General features: G+C 34.1%; 1 protein-coding gene across 9 annotated transcripts in view; it reads right to left on the reverse strand.

The window, feature by feature from the left end:
• Window positions 1–18,767, reverse strand: part of ST8SIA4 (ST8 alpha-N-acetyl-neuraminide alpha-2,8-sialyltransferase 4) — a 119,620-nt gene that overhangs the window by 89,025 nt on the left and 11,828 nt on the right. For all 9 annotated transcript variants that reach the window (XR_004961825.1, XR_004961824.1, XM_036280968.1 and 6 more), the window contains one exon: window positions 11,771–12,028. Coding sequence is in view for 7 of the 9 variants with exons in the window: in XM_036280968.1 (XP_036136861.1) it covers window positions 11,771–12,028 (258 nt within the window). In the remaining 2 variants the exon portion in view is untranslated. The remainder of the gene's footprint in view (window positions 1–11,770; window positions 12,029–18,767) is intronic.

An 18,767-nucleotide genomic window follows, 5' to 3' on the forward strand; every position in this document is an offset into this window, starting at 1 on the left:
GAAAAACAAACAAAAGTAAAATTAAAGTTACTTTTATGCCCAAATTAAAAGCATCATTTGTGTTCACTGCATGAGGAAATACACACACACACACACACACAAACCAGTACCAAAAACAGAAGTGAAGCAAGTTTTGAAACAGAAAGCACTTGTAAGTCTCCCTGTAGAAGACAATCACTGCTGACATTTGAAACCATACTGACTGCTATTGTTCTTAAAGAAAAGTTTCCAATAATGGCATAAGTTCAAAGATATACTGAAAAGATTATTTTCTCTGGTTCCAAGAATTTCAGTGGTTGCCAGTGAAGCAGATTTGGGAAGTGGGAGGTCTTATCTACCAGAAAAACGTCAGAGTCCCTTTCCCAAAACTATATTAAATAATGTTGACGTGAAACAAACTTCTTGTAATAATATTAGTATTTACTGGTTCTTTTTACATATTTTGTACTTTCCAAGCCCCTGACCTCAACGCATTTTCAATAACCTGTATGAGTTATTAAAAACTATTCGTGTCTTCCTTTGGCTAAGAAGTTATACTCTTCTCCTGATTTTAAGTCTTAACATTTGCTTTCATACACCAGGAGGAAAGGCAATACTCCTGGACCAAGGGAAACAAACAGCCAGGTCAGATGATACAGTATTAAGTGGAAAATGTTATTTCTACAAGTTGACTGATGAGGAGGAAATATATTTATAAAACATGGTCACCAGAAGTAAAAATTTAAACAATGCAAGTTGACAGGTCTTCTTCTAAAGATATCTATTGAATCATACAAAAATAGAGTCATGGCGTTTTGGAAAGAGAATAGAATTTATGAGTCCACCTAGTTCAACTGCCTCATTTGGCATATTGGGAAATTGAAGCCCAAAGTGTTTTACGTTATTGTTAGAAGTCACACAACTATATTTAGCAGCAATGCCAGCAGGGGATCCAGGTTTCTGAACTCTCAAATAAGCATCATTTCCATTATGCTTCATGGGAGAATATGTGCTGCTTAGTAAGAATGGCCATTTAACTGCAAATATTTACATTTTCTGTGTACCTATGTCACAGATACAATTTTATCAGCATGAATAATAATTCTACTCCATCAGAGGAAGAAAAGTTTACATTTCTTCAATAACTACCTTATACTTGGATTTATACTAGACCCTTTCACATGCATTATCTTATTTTATTTCTAAACCAACAAAATTAAAAGATGGGTATTATTCTCTTCATATTAAATGTGAAGAAACTGGGATTTAGAGAAGCAAACAAATATATATATAGAGAGAGAAGCAAACAAACCACTTAAGATATATATATATATATATATATATATATATATATATATATATATCTCCAATGAAAAAACTGGAACTTAAAATCAGATATACCTGATTCAGAGATTTCTGTCATTTGGTTAAGATGTTAGCTCCCTCAAGAGAAAAAGTCTTGAGTCTCCTGCATACTTAGCTATCTTTAGTATATTTTGACATTCGTTGGACACACAATAAGTACGTGATAAAAGGAGGACATTCTCACAGATGTTCCATAGACCACAACTGAAAAAACTGCTCAATGTTATAAAGTCAGCTTGCTTTTTTAAAAAATTATTTTGTACTTCTTTGATTTTTTAAAATTGTTTTCCCCCAGCTTTAATGAGATACAATTGACAGATAATACTGTGTAAGTTTGAGGTGTGCAGCATGATGATTTGATGTATGGATCTATATTGTGAAATGATGGCCAGAACAGTTTAGTTAACACATTCATCACCTAATGTAGTTATCAAATTTTTGTGTGTGTGGCTTTATTTGCTCTTCAGTTAGTTTTGTTAGCCTAGACATTCCTTTTTCTGTCTTTCATGGTAAGTCCTCAAAATTTGAGATATACCCTAATTGAGACATTTTCTCACTAGTCTTCATGTTTCAGAATATACATGCAACTAAAAATCTATCGATCTAGTGTAACCTTACTGTTATTCCTAAACAAAAAGATAAGTATTTCCAATCTTAAATTGAACATAAAGTATTGGACTTTGAGTAGGAGAGAAAAAAAACTGTTTCTGCTTCCTTTTCCAACTTACTGTGTACACTCAAGAAAGTCACTCAAAACTGTTCTATGGAAAAGTGTAGTTTGTTAACCTAATCCTCACTACCTCAGATGAACCAATGAAAAATGATTTGGGTTCTTCAAGATTCATTTTCTGTCATTCAAAAAAAAAGTTACATTTAGCCCTGGCCGGTTTGGCTCAGCGGTTAGAGCGTCCACCTGCGGTCCCGAGAGACCCGGGTTCGGTTCCCGCTAAGGGCACGTACCTCGGTTGCAGTTTGTCCCCGGCCCTGGTTAGTCGTGCGGGTGGCAGCCACTCAATGTGTCCCTTTCACATCGATGTTTCCCTCTCTCTCTCTTTCTTCCTCTCTCTCCCTCCCACTCTGTCTGTACAAAAAATGGAAAAATGTCCTCGGATGAGGATAAAAAAAAAAGTTACATTTAAAAATTAGCATATTTATGCTCATTATCATTTCCACTTCCCATTTATTACACCACTCATATACCATTCCTTGACTTTCCTAATTTGCTTCCACATCTGCCCCCACTGTCGCTGTCTTACTTTGTCAATTATCTTTACCCTTAGACTCTTCAGTATTACTATCTTTGTCTTCCACTAATTTACCTATCACCTAGAAATCTTTTGAAAATTTAAATTTTATCATGCCATTCCTCAACTGAGTGGCTCCACAGACCACATGCAAAATGAAACCCAACGTCCTTAACAAGAAGAATGAACCCTGCATTACCTGTCTCTCAGCCTTCCTCTCCAACCTAGCCGGCTTCTATTGACCCACACAACCTACTATACCAGTGTGCTGAAACTACTCCTGGTACTGGAAAAGCCACTTGTCCCCATACCCAGGTCCCTTTGAGCATCATAGACCAGTTTGGACTAGGTCTCACTCTCTTTTCTTTCCTTTCTGTACTTGCCTCCTCAGCTATCATGACTCAACTCTAGTGCTGCCTCTCTCAGGAAATCATTCTTGGCCATCACTTACATCTTCTCTCTGCCTCATGACCCACTTCTCTGTGTACCTCTGATAAAACAATCTGTATGTCATTAATTCATTACTTTATCTCTTTCACTAGACTGTGATAATCTCAATGTAAAGACTGTTCCCCACTTCAGTATTTTCACTTCCTGGTAAATAGGTGAATAAAACAATGAAGGAGTTAATGAATAAATTATAAGAAAGACCAAAGCTAAACAATCTATCACTTGAAACAACAGATACTTAAATGTTTGCATTGGGCTTTGGAGTACATGTTTTGGGTCTGTGTTCATTTACAGATGAGTTTGATAGATGAAAAATAACAAATACTTTAAACCCAAAACTGAAACCATGTTTTGAAATATGATCAATTGCCCATTTACTCATTCTTTTTTTTTTTTTTTTTTTTTTTTTTTTTTTTTTTTTTATCCTCACCTGAGGACATTTTTCCATTTTTTGTTCAGGTAGAGTGGGAGAAAGAGAGAGGAACAGAGAGAGAGAAACATCGACGTGAAGGGACACATCGAGTGGTTGCCACCCGCACAACCGACCAGGGCCGGGGACAAACTGCAACCGAGGTACGTGCCCTTAGCGGGAACCGAACCCGGGTCTCTCGGGACCGCAGGCCGACACTCTAACCGCTGAGCCAAACCGGCCAGGGCCATTTACTCATTCTTATTTGATGTCAGGGAAGGATGATCTCTATAATATTGAATATTAATTATATCATCTAACTTGGTTTATTATCTTACTCTGTACGATGACTTGAATTTTATCATATGTTGCTTCCTCTCGTATTTTCCTTACTGAGTGCTCTTTCTTATCTTTGATTTGATATTTATTATCATGGTCCTTCTATCTGCAAATATGCTCATGCTTCTGTACCTCTAAGCAGCTTCCTCTCCTGCTTAGAGAAACAGCAACAGAACCTCGACAAAAACAAACAAATATACTCTAAGGGTCTTTCTTGGACTACAGGATACCATGTAAATCCTTAAAATGGTGTAATAATCCTTCCTCATTTAATCCCAAAATCCCTTGCCATTTCCCCTTTTACACTTGCTCGTTCTGAATGTAGTAACAGAATGGTCACAAACTCTGTCTTGTTGGAAGACCACAGAAAGCATTTGTCTTTGTGCTTACTGGTCCCTGTGCCTCAGATTCCTCTTTTCCGTTTGTTGAGTGACTGAACATCCAGATGTACGACGATTTTTACTCGTCCTTTCTTGTCGGCATTATAAAATGCTTTTCTACCAAAACAGTTCACATTTGCATAGATTCTTGGAACTGGAAATAGTGAGTAGAGAAATACACTATTTTTAAAGCTTGGGAGACATTGTCAACTTGATTTTTAGAAAAATTTTATCAATTTACATTTTTTAAAGCATTTTACAGGAGTGCCAACATCAATCACTGCAACTTTGCACTGAATATGAAGAGTTTTTAAAGTTCTTGCTGGACTAATAAATGAGTAATGGTATCTGTTTATAATATTTTATTTTTAGAAAATGGAATAAGTATTTTAAGAAAATGTTTTAAAATTTAAAATAGTTAATGAGTCATTGTCACTTCCATTTTAAAAAGTATCTATTGTAAATAAGCTATTTTTATCCAAGGAGTGACATAATTAGAAGGAAGCAGTTCAAGCCTTATCTCACATCACAAGAAACAGGAAATTCCATATTTAGTTTTAAGTTGAATTTTAAGATTCTTAAAAAACAAGAGTAAAATAAAAATTCTGATTTCTACCCAGACATACATTTCATAATTAAAGTCTATATATATCACAAAGATAATTAAAGACACTTTAAATTTTCACTGATCAAAAATATGAATAACATATTAAGTATAAGGTAGAAAATATATGCAGCAAATATCACATAACCAATGTTGCTATCCCTAAAATATAAAGTAACTATTTTAATCAATAAGAATTTTTTAGTCTTTATAATTCCCTGGACCTGGATGCCTACCAGAAACTTAGTTGTTTGCAATTAACACATTTGAGTTAAGGAAAATATATTCTTTGAGAGAGAGGCTGGGAAAGTATTAAAGCCATTTTGTGAAAACATAGAAAAGCAGGAATTTTTTCTTTCCTAGGAAAGAGTCACTTTTGCTATAAAAGAGTAGACATTCATTGAAAGTCAAGAAGATTACTTTGTCCTGGCCGGTTTGGCTCAGCGGTTGGAGCGTCGGCCTGCGGACCAGAGTCCTGGGTTTGGTTCCCGCCAGGGGCACGTACCAAAAAAAAAAAAAAAAAAAAGATTACTTAAAGTTTGCTGTAAATTATCCACTAGTGGAGAATGAAAAATTGATGGAGTTATAAAACCACATTGTATCAGTGAAGGCAAGTCAATCCCTCCATCTTTTTCTTTTGTGAAACATATCATCCCTTCTCTTAGGAAGCTATGTCATCATAAAGTAAAACATGTTGATCTTATTACTTTAGTTTCCTGAAGAAATATACATTCACTACAACTATTTCTAATTTTATTTACTCAGATTTGGCAGGGGAGAAAAAGAGAGAAAATGGAATGAGGTTTTGTTTTTCATCATCTCTCAGCATCAAGATTAGGAAATATTTAAATATTTTTTGCTCTCATTAGAAAACCACTTTTGTTAATCTTATAAAATTCTTTAATATAGAAAGTACAAATATTAGAATGTACATTTTTTGTTAATATACATGAGTGAATTATCTAAAAAAAACTTGTAAAGTAACTGTAGGAAAATTGAAAAGCACATCACCATTGTTTTGCAAAATCCAAAACAATTTTCATGACTAAATAGCTGTATTATTTAATGTAAGATATATATTGTTCCATGCTCAGACAGTATGGCTCAGTGGATTGAGGGTGGTCATGGTTTGATTCCCGATCAGGGCACATGCCTGGGTTTTGGGCACGAACTTCGGTAGGGGGCGTGCAAGAGGCAGCTGATCAATGTTTCTCTGTCACGTCAATGTTTCTTTCTCTCTCTCCCTTCCTCTCTCTTTAAAAAATCAATAAAAACATATTTTGAAAAAATATATATACTGTTCCAATAATTTTACAACTACATCAGGTATAAAAAAGGAAAACTAAGAGAGTATTCAAAAGATACTTTTAAACAGAGTGCATGAAGGTAGCTTTCTAAACTATTCTTTTTTTATTTTTTGTCTATGGTGATATATAAATGATATATGCTGTCGTCTAAACTCTAAGTTGTTGAAATTTTATAGCTTACCTTTAGATAAATAAATACACATGGGGTGAACTTAGGGGAGAAGATTTTACAAAGGCAATTCGATCACTCTGTAGGCTCTGTGAGTAGGTAAAAAAAATAACACCCTAGGTAGAAATAGTTTATACAATAATCTCAGATTCTAAATTAGAAAAAAAAAAAAAAAAAACAAAGATAGGAAAGACATACAATTTCATCCAATATTGCTCACCAGTTTACAATGAACTCTGTTGGGACTTTATATGGGTGACGGTTTTCCTGTGCAGCCTCGATATTCATATTCTCTCCCTCTCATCTTCCTAAAATGTATTGGGTGTGATTCTAAACATTAGTTATCTACTTAGAGTAATTCTGGAATATTTCATCAGACATCAGGTAAAATTCTTTGTTTGTATAGTCTTATTCAGTACTGGAAGCATACCTTATTCTCCCTTTCAAATATTTTCTAAGTCATTCTGCATTAAAATAATAAAGCTAACCATAAAAAATATTTTACATTTACTGTGTGTTTTCAGAGACTTTTTGTTTCAGAGATTTATCCTGACTCCACTCTACCCCAAGTCTCCTTCAGAAAGGAATGCACAAGTAGTCATTTCTATAACTGTGCTGCACTCGTGGCTGACTTATGGCTGGCACTCATACAAGTTTGCTGTATGAATTAACTACTGTTGTAAGTGTTTAGTACCTTTGAGATAATCATTTAATGTTTACATTTTAACCTTTTATTCTCATTTTAATTTATCATAAGAATAATGCCAAAGAAATGTGTTTTGATAAGTAGAATTATAGTTACTGTGGCACTTAGGTGGGAGAAGAATTTTAGTGAATTATTTGTGGAGTTCTTTAAATTTACTGGTCCTATAAGCATCAATGTAAAGGAAAGTTTCACAACTTTAAAGTCACATATAGTTTTCATTCTTTAGTCTACACACGTCATTATAATTGATGTTAGAAGTGTAACTTTGGTTGAATATTCGGAATATCTTTTTATTAGTTAACAATGCTAATGTTAGGCCTAAAACTTTACTTCTCTTCACTTAAAAACACCATAGACATAGATGTTATTTGAATAAAAGAAGAGCTTATCCCAGAGGAGAAAAAGAGAATATTGGATATAAAATTATACATTGCACAGAACACGATTTTGTGCAGATCCTGGCCTGTGCCTGCTCTATGGATGCAGAAACACATAAAGGAAAGTACAACTTCCTCCTGTTTCAAGGCAGCACATCCAGAGGATTCAAAATGTTTGAAGAAGTAGGTCTAGTGAGTATCATTAAAATAATGCTTCCTTTCTTGCCATTTGCAACAACATGAATGAAACTTGAGGGTATTATGCAAAATGAGAAAGTCAGACATACAAAGACAAATACTGTATAATATTAATTCCATGTGGGATCAAAAAAGCCAAACTTGCCCCACCGGTGTGGCTCAGTGGTATGCAGCAAGAGATCACCAGTTCGATCCCCTGTCAGGGCACATGCCCAGATTGTGGGCCTGATCCCCAGGTGGGGCATACAGGAGGCGACCAATTGATGTTCTCTCTCATCGATGTTTCTATCTCGCTCCCTCCCCTTCCTCTCTCTCTAAAATCAATAATGAAAAAAAAAAAAAAAGCCAAACTTGTAGAAATGAGAGTAGAAGGATGGTTAACAGGGTCTGAGGTGTGGGGGAAATGAGTAGATACTGGTCAAAGGCTACAAAATTCCAGTTAGGAAATGAATAAATTCTGGGAATCGAATGCACAGCTTAGAGATGAAAGTTAACAATACTGTATTACACATGTGAAAGTTGCTAAGAGAGTAAATCTTATATGTTCTCATCACCAAAAGGAAATTAGAAATAGGTAACCTGAAGGAGGTGTATCGAATCAACACATTGTACACCTGAAGCCTACACAATGTTACATGTCAATTATATCTCAATAAAGCTAAATAAATAAATAGAATTTTTCTTTTATGCCTCAATTTCCTTTTATTCTGAAGAAGGTGGAAAAAGCTATGTAACTGACATCAATGCCAGATCAAATTACATCAACTTAAATTAAACAACATCACAAGAGCTTTATCATATCTTTCCTAGCAGAGAGGCTTGCGGGTCAAGAGAAGCAAGATATTTTCAACTAGAGGGGGTGACTGACACCTGATTCTCTGTCTCAGCCCAACTTCCCTCCTTGCAACATGGCTTTTACCAATCGAGGAACCATGTGCTGGGTGTTCTGAGGGTTGGACATATAAACAATGCTGAACAAGTGGCTATAACTCTATTATTTGAATTATGATTTTAGACATTGTGTATTAAGAAATAAAATTATTTCTCTTGTTTGTTTCTTTTATTTAGGTATATATGTGTATGAGCCCTAAATTTTACAAATCAGTTCATTATTTAGTCAGTCACTAGGGAATCCAAACTAGGCTTTGATTGCCATTTATTTATTTAATTTTAAGCATCATGTGATGATATTGATCAGGGTTCCTATTTTGTGTAATACCCCAGTAAAACCAGCACTTTATTGGTGGTATAAATAGCCACTGAGGGAGTATCCCCTCCAGGAGAAGAAATGCATGACAATGAACTTGTGTGTCTGTGTTTATGTAGTGCTACCATTTTATGCCAAACATACAAAGAGGGCACTTTTCACAGGCTCATTGGAAAATATCTGTGTGAGGTATTAAAGTTGATGTTCTCCAAAGCTACAATTTATATACAGGTAGATAATGCCATCTATATGCCCCATGCCCTCATCCCCCAGTACAAGAACTATTTGGAGCAAGAAATACCTTTTGTATTCAACAACGTGTTCTGGTACATCATTAAAAAAAAAAAAAAAAAGTATTTTATTTCTTTTAAACTTTTTCACAAAAAATAAAGGTGAAGTTTAAAATTGAATTAATATTATGTTTACTGATATTTAGAGACAGAGGAAAGGAGAGAGCGAGAGAGAAAAATATCAGTTGGTTGCTTCCTATATGCACCCTGATCAGGGATACGGGATAATGCTTCAACCAACTGAGCAACTGGCCAGGGTTTGAATAAAGATTTTATCTAAAAATAATGTTTTGGTTTATAAAGTTAGAGGTCAAATTGAGTATAATAACTGGGAAATCTAATCCTTGTGGGGGTCAAGGAACTAATTAGTGCCCTCTGCAAGCAGACCAGGCATAATTTATCCCATAACAAGCTTACTATCTAACAGAAAAAGTGGGAAATAAGCTGGGAACATGCAACCAACCAACCAGAACTATAGCTTTGCAAAATCACATACAATACATCTCCAGGTAAGTGAAACATTTGAAAGATTCTATAGATCGTTAATTAAATTTTAACAACTTTAACCAGTTTGATATGGATGGGAAACTATTTCAAGGAATGAGGCTTCGATTGAGTTTTAAATAAAAACTAGGGTAGAACGTTCTAGGGTAGAAGAGACACATGTACAATAACAAAAGGCCATACATACTTGGGGAAGGAAACAGTTCCTGCGCACGATGAGCCAGAACTCTGTGAGAAAGACACTTGCTTTAGAAGGACAGAGGTCTGGTCTTCGGTGCTGTCACTAAAGACGCTTGTGTCCAAGAGACGCAAAGAAATGAAATCCCCAAGTAGCTATTATACAACAAAGATGGTTTTTCAGCAAAGATTTATTTCTAAGGATAAGTGGACTCTCGATAAAGTTGTTCTTGAAAAAATCAGAAACCCAATCCTGAGCTACATTTGCTAATACATACTTTAATCTAGAGGATTCCAACGTCTATTTTTGAAAACTAGTAATAATAGAGGAAAAAGAAAATAATAATTATGGTGATAATTTTACGTGCCTTCATTATGATGCTTTTCCTCTTGTTTTTAATACTTCTTGGTAAGACCATAACACAGTTATAGACTTATTGGTCCCCATTTGGTTCTTGTTAAATACGTTTTTAAAATGATCGTAGCCTAGGAAAGTGTAAAGAACTTGAAATTCTATTCCTAAGAGCACTCTACCATTTGCAAATGCTCAAATGCCAGTAAGTGATTTGCAACAAGTAGATAAATAAGTTTTGGAAATCAAATGCACAGCATAGTGATTATAGTCAATGATACTGTATTACGAACTTCAAAGTTCCTAAGATACTAGATCTTAATTGTTCTCACCAAAAAAAAAAAAAAAAGAAGCGATAATTACATAACCTGATAGAGGTGTTAGCAAACACTTACGGTCTTAATTTCAGAGTAAAGGTGGGGCTGAATCTCGAGAGTTATATAGATCCCAATGCAAAGGGGAGGGATGTAAGAACAAGGAATCCATCACACTTGGATCCTATAATCTTCAGTATTAATAGACTTAAAGTAACCTTTTTTGGACTCCAATAATTTCTATTATGCTCTAAAATCTTTACTTCTTTATTTATTTGACTGTCTCCTGAGTTTAGTCTCTTTGGAAATTCTAGCTTTGCTTTTTTTTCACAACCATACTTCGCACAGACTTCAATGTCTGAAGCTCATTACTTCCTCTTCCATTGCCATTCCCTCATCAAGTATTTTTACCTTCTCTTTGGATACAACTTTGTTTGTATATATATATGTCAGCATTTTCCCTCAGTCCAAACAATTTAACAGTTCAGGTTTTAAAGCCTCAAGTGATGTCAAGTGAATCTTTTATCCTGCATCCAACTGAGAAGAGGTAAGATAATAAGGCCAAATGTTTGTAGTTGCATTCATTGTTGTGAATTATATTTACCTTATAGTGCCATATTAAGGCTTTTCTTGACTATCATTGTTTATAAAAAATTATTGCCTATTTATGATGAATACTTGTATAATTATACTTGTTTTTAAGAATATATTTCAAAAATATTATTTCAAAATCTTTATTTTCACATAAAGATCCTATTTCTACTTTTGTGTTTTCTTCAGTTAATTAAAAGTTAACCAAGCATATGATTCATCAAAATATCTGTTTACCATCAATGAAAAACAAACAAGTGCTTTATTATGTGTGAAAACTCAAAAACTAAAATGAATACCAAGTATAGGGAATAATGATGACAATTTGGCCTAATATATCAGATATAAAATTGTTAAATTATGTTATTAGAATCTGCTAAATAATTATCATTATAAAGGAAAATTAACTTACATCTATTACATCACTGCATATTAATGTTCATAATGTTTATAAATAAATAAAGTAATATAATGCATTTAATTTAAAGAGTATAAATATAATTAGGTGAATTAATTCATTCACAAATATAATTAATTGTTTTTCACACTCATGATATGAATTTAATAAGTATAAAGAAGAAATAGTAAGAAAACATTTTTTTATGTAATATTAAATCTAATAAAATTGCCATACTTCAAATGAAATGCTGGTGTAAATCTTTTCTTTCAATGATACAATAATTTTAATTTTATAATTCAGAATAAATGTAAAAGATATCATAGATAAATATTTGTCTGAGCTTTCAATAATCCTTAATATTAATGTCTTTGAAGAAATTACAATCTTTAGGAAAAGAATTAAGCTCACCTTATTACAAAATCGTGACTGTCAATCTCCTTTCCACATTCACTATCCAGCAGAATGCCAGAGTTTCCAACAACTGCACAGGTCTTAAATCTGCGATTTTTCATTGGTGAAACTTCAGGGAGGAGGCTATGCAGATCCTGAGAAATATTTAGTGTTCGGCGCCTGTCAAGTACATAGTGGATGACATCACCAGGCTTAAAACTACTCTTGACCACTGAGACATCTCGTTCTGCATCGAGGAAACGAAGAATGTTCTTCCTATATTGAAACACAAAGTTTTCTATTAATGATAGCATATCAAAGAACTGGTGATATCATTTACAAAGTACCATAGGATGAAATGTAAATTGGTAAATTACTAATCTTAAATTGTGAGTTGGTAATTAAAGCAACCAATTAAATAGATTATATAGAAAATAGAATATATGTTTAAAAATCATTTGCACATAGTTTCTCAATGATTTTCTAAATAAATACAGTACATACACCTATTTGTGGAATGAAAAAAGCCCCCTCATCTACCAAAATATATTAAAAAATTAGTTTAGTAAATAAAATACAATTGTCATGACTTGACTTTGCATGACTAGATATTCTGCTAACTTTAATTAAGTTTCTATAGTCATCTATTTTGTTTAATATTATCTAGTTAAGATGAATACAAATAACTTAAAATTGTTTGGAATTATACCTTAATAAACTCTATTAAAATAATTAACTGTCTAATTTACTTATATTTATTTACCCAAATTATGTGTACATTAAAATTATTTGAAGAATAAAACCATAGCACTATATGTATATAAGAGCTTTCTTCCAAGCTCCATGATCCAGGAAGTATTATGGGTATAAAAGGAGAAAAGACAGACAGATGGAACTCATGCAAGGCAGTGATAGCTAATTGTTACTTTGTGTTGTTTCTTCCCTTCTTCCTTTTAGTATTTGAATCTTCTAACTTTTAATTGAACACATGGATTCTCAACTAGAGCATTTTCACACCCAAGTACAGCTGGGTTTGGTCATGTGAGTCTGTTTTCTTAAACGGTATGAGTGAATCTTGAGCATGACTTTTTGAGACAAAAATAAATTTTTAACTTGTTTAATCCACTGTATTTTAAGGTTTCTTTTTAAAGGAAGGTTAGCCTATCCCATAATTAATAAAGATTTTTTTTTAATCCTCACTCGAGGACATTTTTACATTAATCTTCAGATAGAGCTGGAGGGAGAGAGGGAGGGAGAGAGAGAGAAAGAAACATTGATGTGAGAGAGACACATCAATTGGCTGCCACCCACACAACCACAACAAGGGCCAGAGACAAACTGCAACTGAGGTCCATGCCCTTGGCCGGAATCGAACCCCGGACTCTTTGGTTTGCGGGCGACACTCTTACTTCAGAACCATACTGGCCAGGGCATTAATAAAGAAATTGATAAAAGATGTGAGGTGCTACATAAACATATATGTATATGTTAAGTTTGATGATGGAAAATAAAAAAAAAAAATACATATAGTAGACTAAAAAGATAGTGACCCTTGGCATGACACAACGAAGCTCCTGATAAAACTGTTATCTGCATTATTTTGGAGTCATAGTCTATATCAAATACTTATTATTCTTAAAGAATTGGTTAAAAAGTGTTTACATGTTGTTTGTTCTTTTGAGCAAGGCCCTAAAAGATTGGCAAAGTTAAGCATGAAATAGCCAAATTGCAAACTGAGATGGAAAGAAAATTCTCTGATAATGACCTATAATCTAAACTGTGTGAGGGCCTAGAAATTGGAACCTCCCAAATGTTTCTAAAACCTTGATGAGCAGAGATGCAACTATTAATCAGAGCCATCCCAGCAGCAAGAGGGATATTGCCTTCCCACCTCAGTGTATCCATTCAAATGACGGAAGAAACTGCCATGAAACCGAAGGAGCAGAAAGACCGGAGAGCTATGTTCAGAGGAGATTTGGGGGAGGGGTTAATTATACCAGGAACTAACTACAATGAAATAGCTCAGGAACATGATACATTTTTGAGGGAATTATATTGCCAAAGAAACTATGAACCTGGCCTACAAAGTCTGGGATTGCTTGATCCGTAAGCTAGCAAGCAGATGCCGGCTGGAAGCAATCTGAGAAAACTCGTTTCTATGTTGAAAGTTGGATATTATTTACTAAAGTGTGCTTATTGAAACTTGTATTTTCAGAGCTAAAAACAATGCCATTATTATAGCATTCAAGATATGACAGACATATTTTTCCTCTAGTGCTATTATTGTTTAAGCTCCATCACAATTCGTACCTTTATTACTGAGCACAAAATATGGGCCTCCTCCCATTACTCCACCAAAAGGGCAGGCAATTCCCCAAATCACACTTATAAACGAGAAGCACGACTAGCAAAGAGAAAAGGAGAATAACTAACTCATATCTTCCCTTTTGTTTTCTTTATTTGGGCTTGCTTTAAATAGGTCCCAGTTTAATGTGTGGGATAATTAGAAAACCAGGTGATTAAAAACTTTATTTTGCCAAATTTCATAAGGAAGGTGTCCATCATCTCTCTGAAAAAGAAAATATTTTTTCGAAAAATTTTCCTCAAGTATTTGAAATCTCAGGTTTATAAGGAGTGGAATTTGTCTAGGAAATAAGTGCCCCACAAATAAAACTTCAACAGACACCATACTATCACAAACATAACAGTTTACCTTAACACAGTACAACTTACATAAGAAGAGAACTCCAGTAAATTTAGTAACTATGGGGCATATGGATTGCAGAAAATTGAGGCATTTCATTATGTTAAGCAAATATGATTTTTAACAAAAGTTAACAACGGGCACAAAGAACTGAAATACATTGAAACTCATATACATACTTACTAACTGCAATTTATTTGCTTAGGGAACAAAGTAATGCCTGACACTTGTATTTCAACAAAAAATTTTTATTTCCTGTGAAAACGGCAAGGCTGGCTCTAAAATAAAGACTGCACGGATGTGGTCAAATCACCAGATGAGGCGGTGTTATCATTTTCCTTTGAACATAATTCAAAGGGGGTGAAGTAGATTTCTGAAGATGCAACTCACAAGGAGTGGCATCTTTGCAAGTGTGAAGCGAATAGATTTCAGGTCCAGATTTGAAAGAGACTCATTAGAGCTTGCAAATCCCTTCACTCATAAAAAAGTTAACACTAGGCTGGTCAGCTGTTTGCAAGAGGGACTTCTCAACAACAGAATCTTTGTTGTGTGATAAAAGGGCAGCAAAAATATTTTCAAGCATTGTCTTCTAAATTTTTGAGTATCAACAACAGAAAATTTTATTTCTTTATTCAGGAAAAATTGATACTAAAAAATGAACTATTGGAATTCATAGTAGTTTTGAAAGACATCATATTGTCCTACTCTTGGAAGAAAATAATGATTAATGGGATAAATAATTATTAAGTGCAGATTATACTATTGTTTGTGTTCTTCCAATGCTGTTAGAGGCTCAACATTTTTTTTTTTTAATGGCAGCAGTAAAAATAGTAGAAATGCTTTCTAAGAACAAAAATACCAATTCACATAAACTAATCAAAACATGAAGATGTAAAATTTTAGGTAAAACTCAAGATGATAAGATGATTGATGGTGTAGTATTTGGTTGTTGTTTTTTTTAAACTGAAGGGAAGGGAGGAAACCTTGAATGTCTCCAGTTTATTTTTTTTCATATATCTAACCCAACTTTAAGCTAGTCTTTTAGGGCTTAAATCTATGTATGGAAAATTATCTAAGCAAAGATTACTGATGCAAGAACGACTGAAAATAATTACTTGGTGAATAATATTTTGACTTCAGTGCTTAATATTTTTGAAAACAGTAAGAAAAGTTTAATGTTTTTTTTTTGTTTGTTTTTTCCCCTAGCAGGTTGGAGGCATTTTTCTAGATTATAGATGTAATGGAATAGAAAATGTTCTGTGGATTTGCTAAATTTAGTTGTTCAGGCTGTAGAAAAAAAGAAAGAAGAAAACTAGTGCTTAAATATAATTAACTGAATGTCATTAGAAGCACAAAAAACTCTTGAGCTTACTTGGAACTGAAGCAACACTTTAAGAATCACCAAGAAGAAGAGACATGTTTTTTCTCAGAACATAATTGATATGAATGAAAAGAGCAGGTTAAACAAAATTACTTCAGAATAAAAGAGATGGAAAGAAAACTCAGTTTAACTTCTGGGCTCTTAAGAAACATGAATCAAAAAAAGCCAATGTTTAATATGCAGGCTGAACCAGTACAGTATGTCTTCATTTAATGTCATGGATAGCCCGGCCGGTGTGGCTCAGTGGTTGAGCCTTGACCCATACACCAAGAGGTCACCAGTTCAATTCCCAATTAGGGCACATGCGCAGGTTGTGGGCCAAATCCCCAGTGTGGGGCATGTAGGAGGTGGCCAATCGATGTACTTTCTCATTGATGTTTCCATCTCTCTCTCCCTCTTCCTTCCTCTCTCTCTAAAGTCAATAAAGAAAAAAAATAATAATAATGTCATGGATAGGTTCTGAGAAACTGCAACTTCAAGGGAACGAAAACATGCAACAAAACCAATTTGCCATAGGCTAGTTGATATAAATAAGACTTAAGTTCCTACAAGATATTTCTGGTCACAACAACATCATCAAACTTCTAAATAAAACTCCAAAACATTTTAAATATTAAACACTGAAATAAATATGAGCTGTACATACATTTTAGAAAGATGAATAAAAACATGTAGGAGAACTTTTTTCCAACCTAGTTCAGGGTCACAGGTGGTTGGAGCCTAGCCTGGCAGTTCAGAGTGCCAGGAAGGCACCCGCCCTGGCTGTACCCTTCCATCTCAGGGCCAATGACACCTGCACCCAACCCAAACTCAGACTGGGACAAGGCAGACACGTCAGTTCACCTAATGTGCATGTCTCTGATGTGGCAGGAAACCGAGAGACCCAGAGAAAACCCATGCAGACGTGGGGAGAACATGCAAACTCCACACAGATAGTGGTCTCAGCCGGAATTGATTCTTTTTTTCTCATCAATGTCATAATGAAATGATACTGAATAAAACCATGTTATCCAAGGACTTGCTGTACTAGTTTTTCTACATGTAGTCAAGTCATTACCAGACATTTAAAGCAGGGGGTTGTGTTCTCTGTGTGTGACTTAACAGAACAATAAAAATAATTTTTATATGTCTTTTCCATTTGTGAACATAAAGTTTCTTTTGACACCTCATGTGACATACACACAGCTTCATTCAGCAACTATTTTAATGATAAAGATAACTGAAAGAACTCAAAAATATGTGTTTCACTTTCAGTGAGACTAAAAAACTTAGTCATAAAGATCATTTTTGGGTAGGCAATACTGGCTTAAACTATATGGTTGGTTTACTGTTAAACTGACAGAAATAGATCCTATACAGAAACTTTTCAACTGAATTTTCAACTAGAACTTCCCTTTCAGCAACACCCGTCACTTGAAATAGCAGCTGCAGAGTCTCAGAGACTTAATTTACTAAACATTGTTTTCACTTGTGAAATGTTAACTGTCGCTAACCTATCACCAGGTGCCACTCTTTCTTCTCTGCAGGTTTCTTGTCCCAACAAACATTCCTGCCCTGGCAACTAAAAGTTAATCTAAACAACATTGTTGACGCCATCAGTAAGTAGTGAGACAAAACTTAACAGTTGGAATGTACCTCAAGTTGAGAAGCAAATTAGGTTATGACACATATTAGAAATCAGTTTTTGCAAACTTTTAACTCCAGACAAAAATCCCTAAATCAATTCAGTTGTTACTTATATGGTTTACTAAAAAGGAAAAATAATTTAAGAAGAGCCAAGTGTTTTATTATGCCTACGAAAAGCAGAGAACACACTTTTGTTGTTGTTGTTGTTCCAAAAGGTTATTTCCACGAGAAACGTGTCTCAGAGTTCTGAATGTACATAACCTGTAGCTGGTTCAGGCTTCTGAGTTTAGGGTTCTCTATGGTATCAAAATAAAATGCTTGTCTCAAAATACTTGAAGAAAAGCATTTTAAAGTTTAATTGACACCTCAGATGGCCATTTAATATTTGACCCAGCATTTGGTAAAATTAGATTTATATTATCTTATATGTATTTTGTTTCAGTGCATAAAAAGCACTGTGTACTTCATAAAGATGCATTTAATAGTATACATTTGCCAAATAGAGAGGCCTGGCTTTGAAGCTTGACTCTACTACTATGAAGCTGTGTGACTGAAGATGTGTTCGACTGGTCACTTACTGAACAAAGAAAGTAGAAGTGTTTGGGGACCTTTTTCGAAAGTAAATTGATGAAGGCAACAGCACATTCCTTTTTGCAGGTAAGCACATGTAAATTTGCAGTTATGTTTAATTGACCTGTTAGCTTTTCTGTTTAGGAACTTTGATATGTGGTAATACTAAGAGTTGAAAATATTTTTTCTGACTAATTACAATGTGCTTAATCTGTCCTGATGAGTAGCTGATCTGGTACATTTCTATATATCCGTATATGATATTGTAATTCTTTAGGTTTCTACTCAACATATGAAAAATGAGAAAATAGGATAGATGAAAAACAACTCAAAGGTGGGAAAAACAAAGTCAAGTCACACATGTGGGACGTGACCAAATGATATCTCAATACAATGTTCACAGATTTTCTCACAACATCTTAAATGTGTCATTTCTTAGCTTACAATAATAAAGAACAAACTAGTACCAATAAATCAAGCCTTTAATCTACTTAATTATTTTAATTATAAATAGAATGAATAAACTGTAGAATGAATAAACTCCCCTAAATCATGATGAGTCTTCAAAATACAATGAACCAATACATGAAATCCTTTCTCTTTTGCAGCTCCCCAGAGATACAGTTGTTTGCTGAATATATCTGAATCCATTCTTGATATGCTTATGAATGTAGCAAAGTACATATAGGGCTGGAATTATTAGTAATAAAAAAATCGTGTTTATAAATGTAAGG

Source organism: Molossus molossus, unplaced genomic scaffold, assembly GCF_014108415.1.
Source record: "Molossus molossus isolate mMolMol1 unplaced genomic scaffold, mMolMol1.p scaffold_m16_p_3, whole genome shotgun sequence".
Taxonomy (NCBI): Eukaryota; Metazoa; Chordata; class Mammalia; order Chiroptera; family Molossidae; genus Molossus; species Molossus molossus.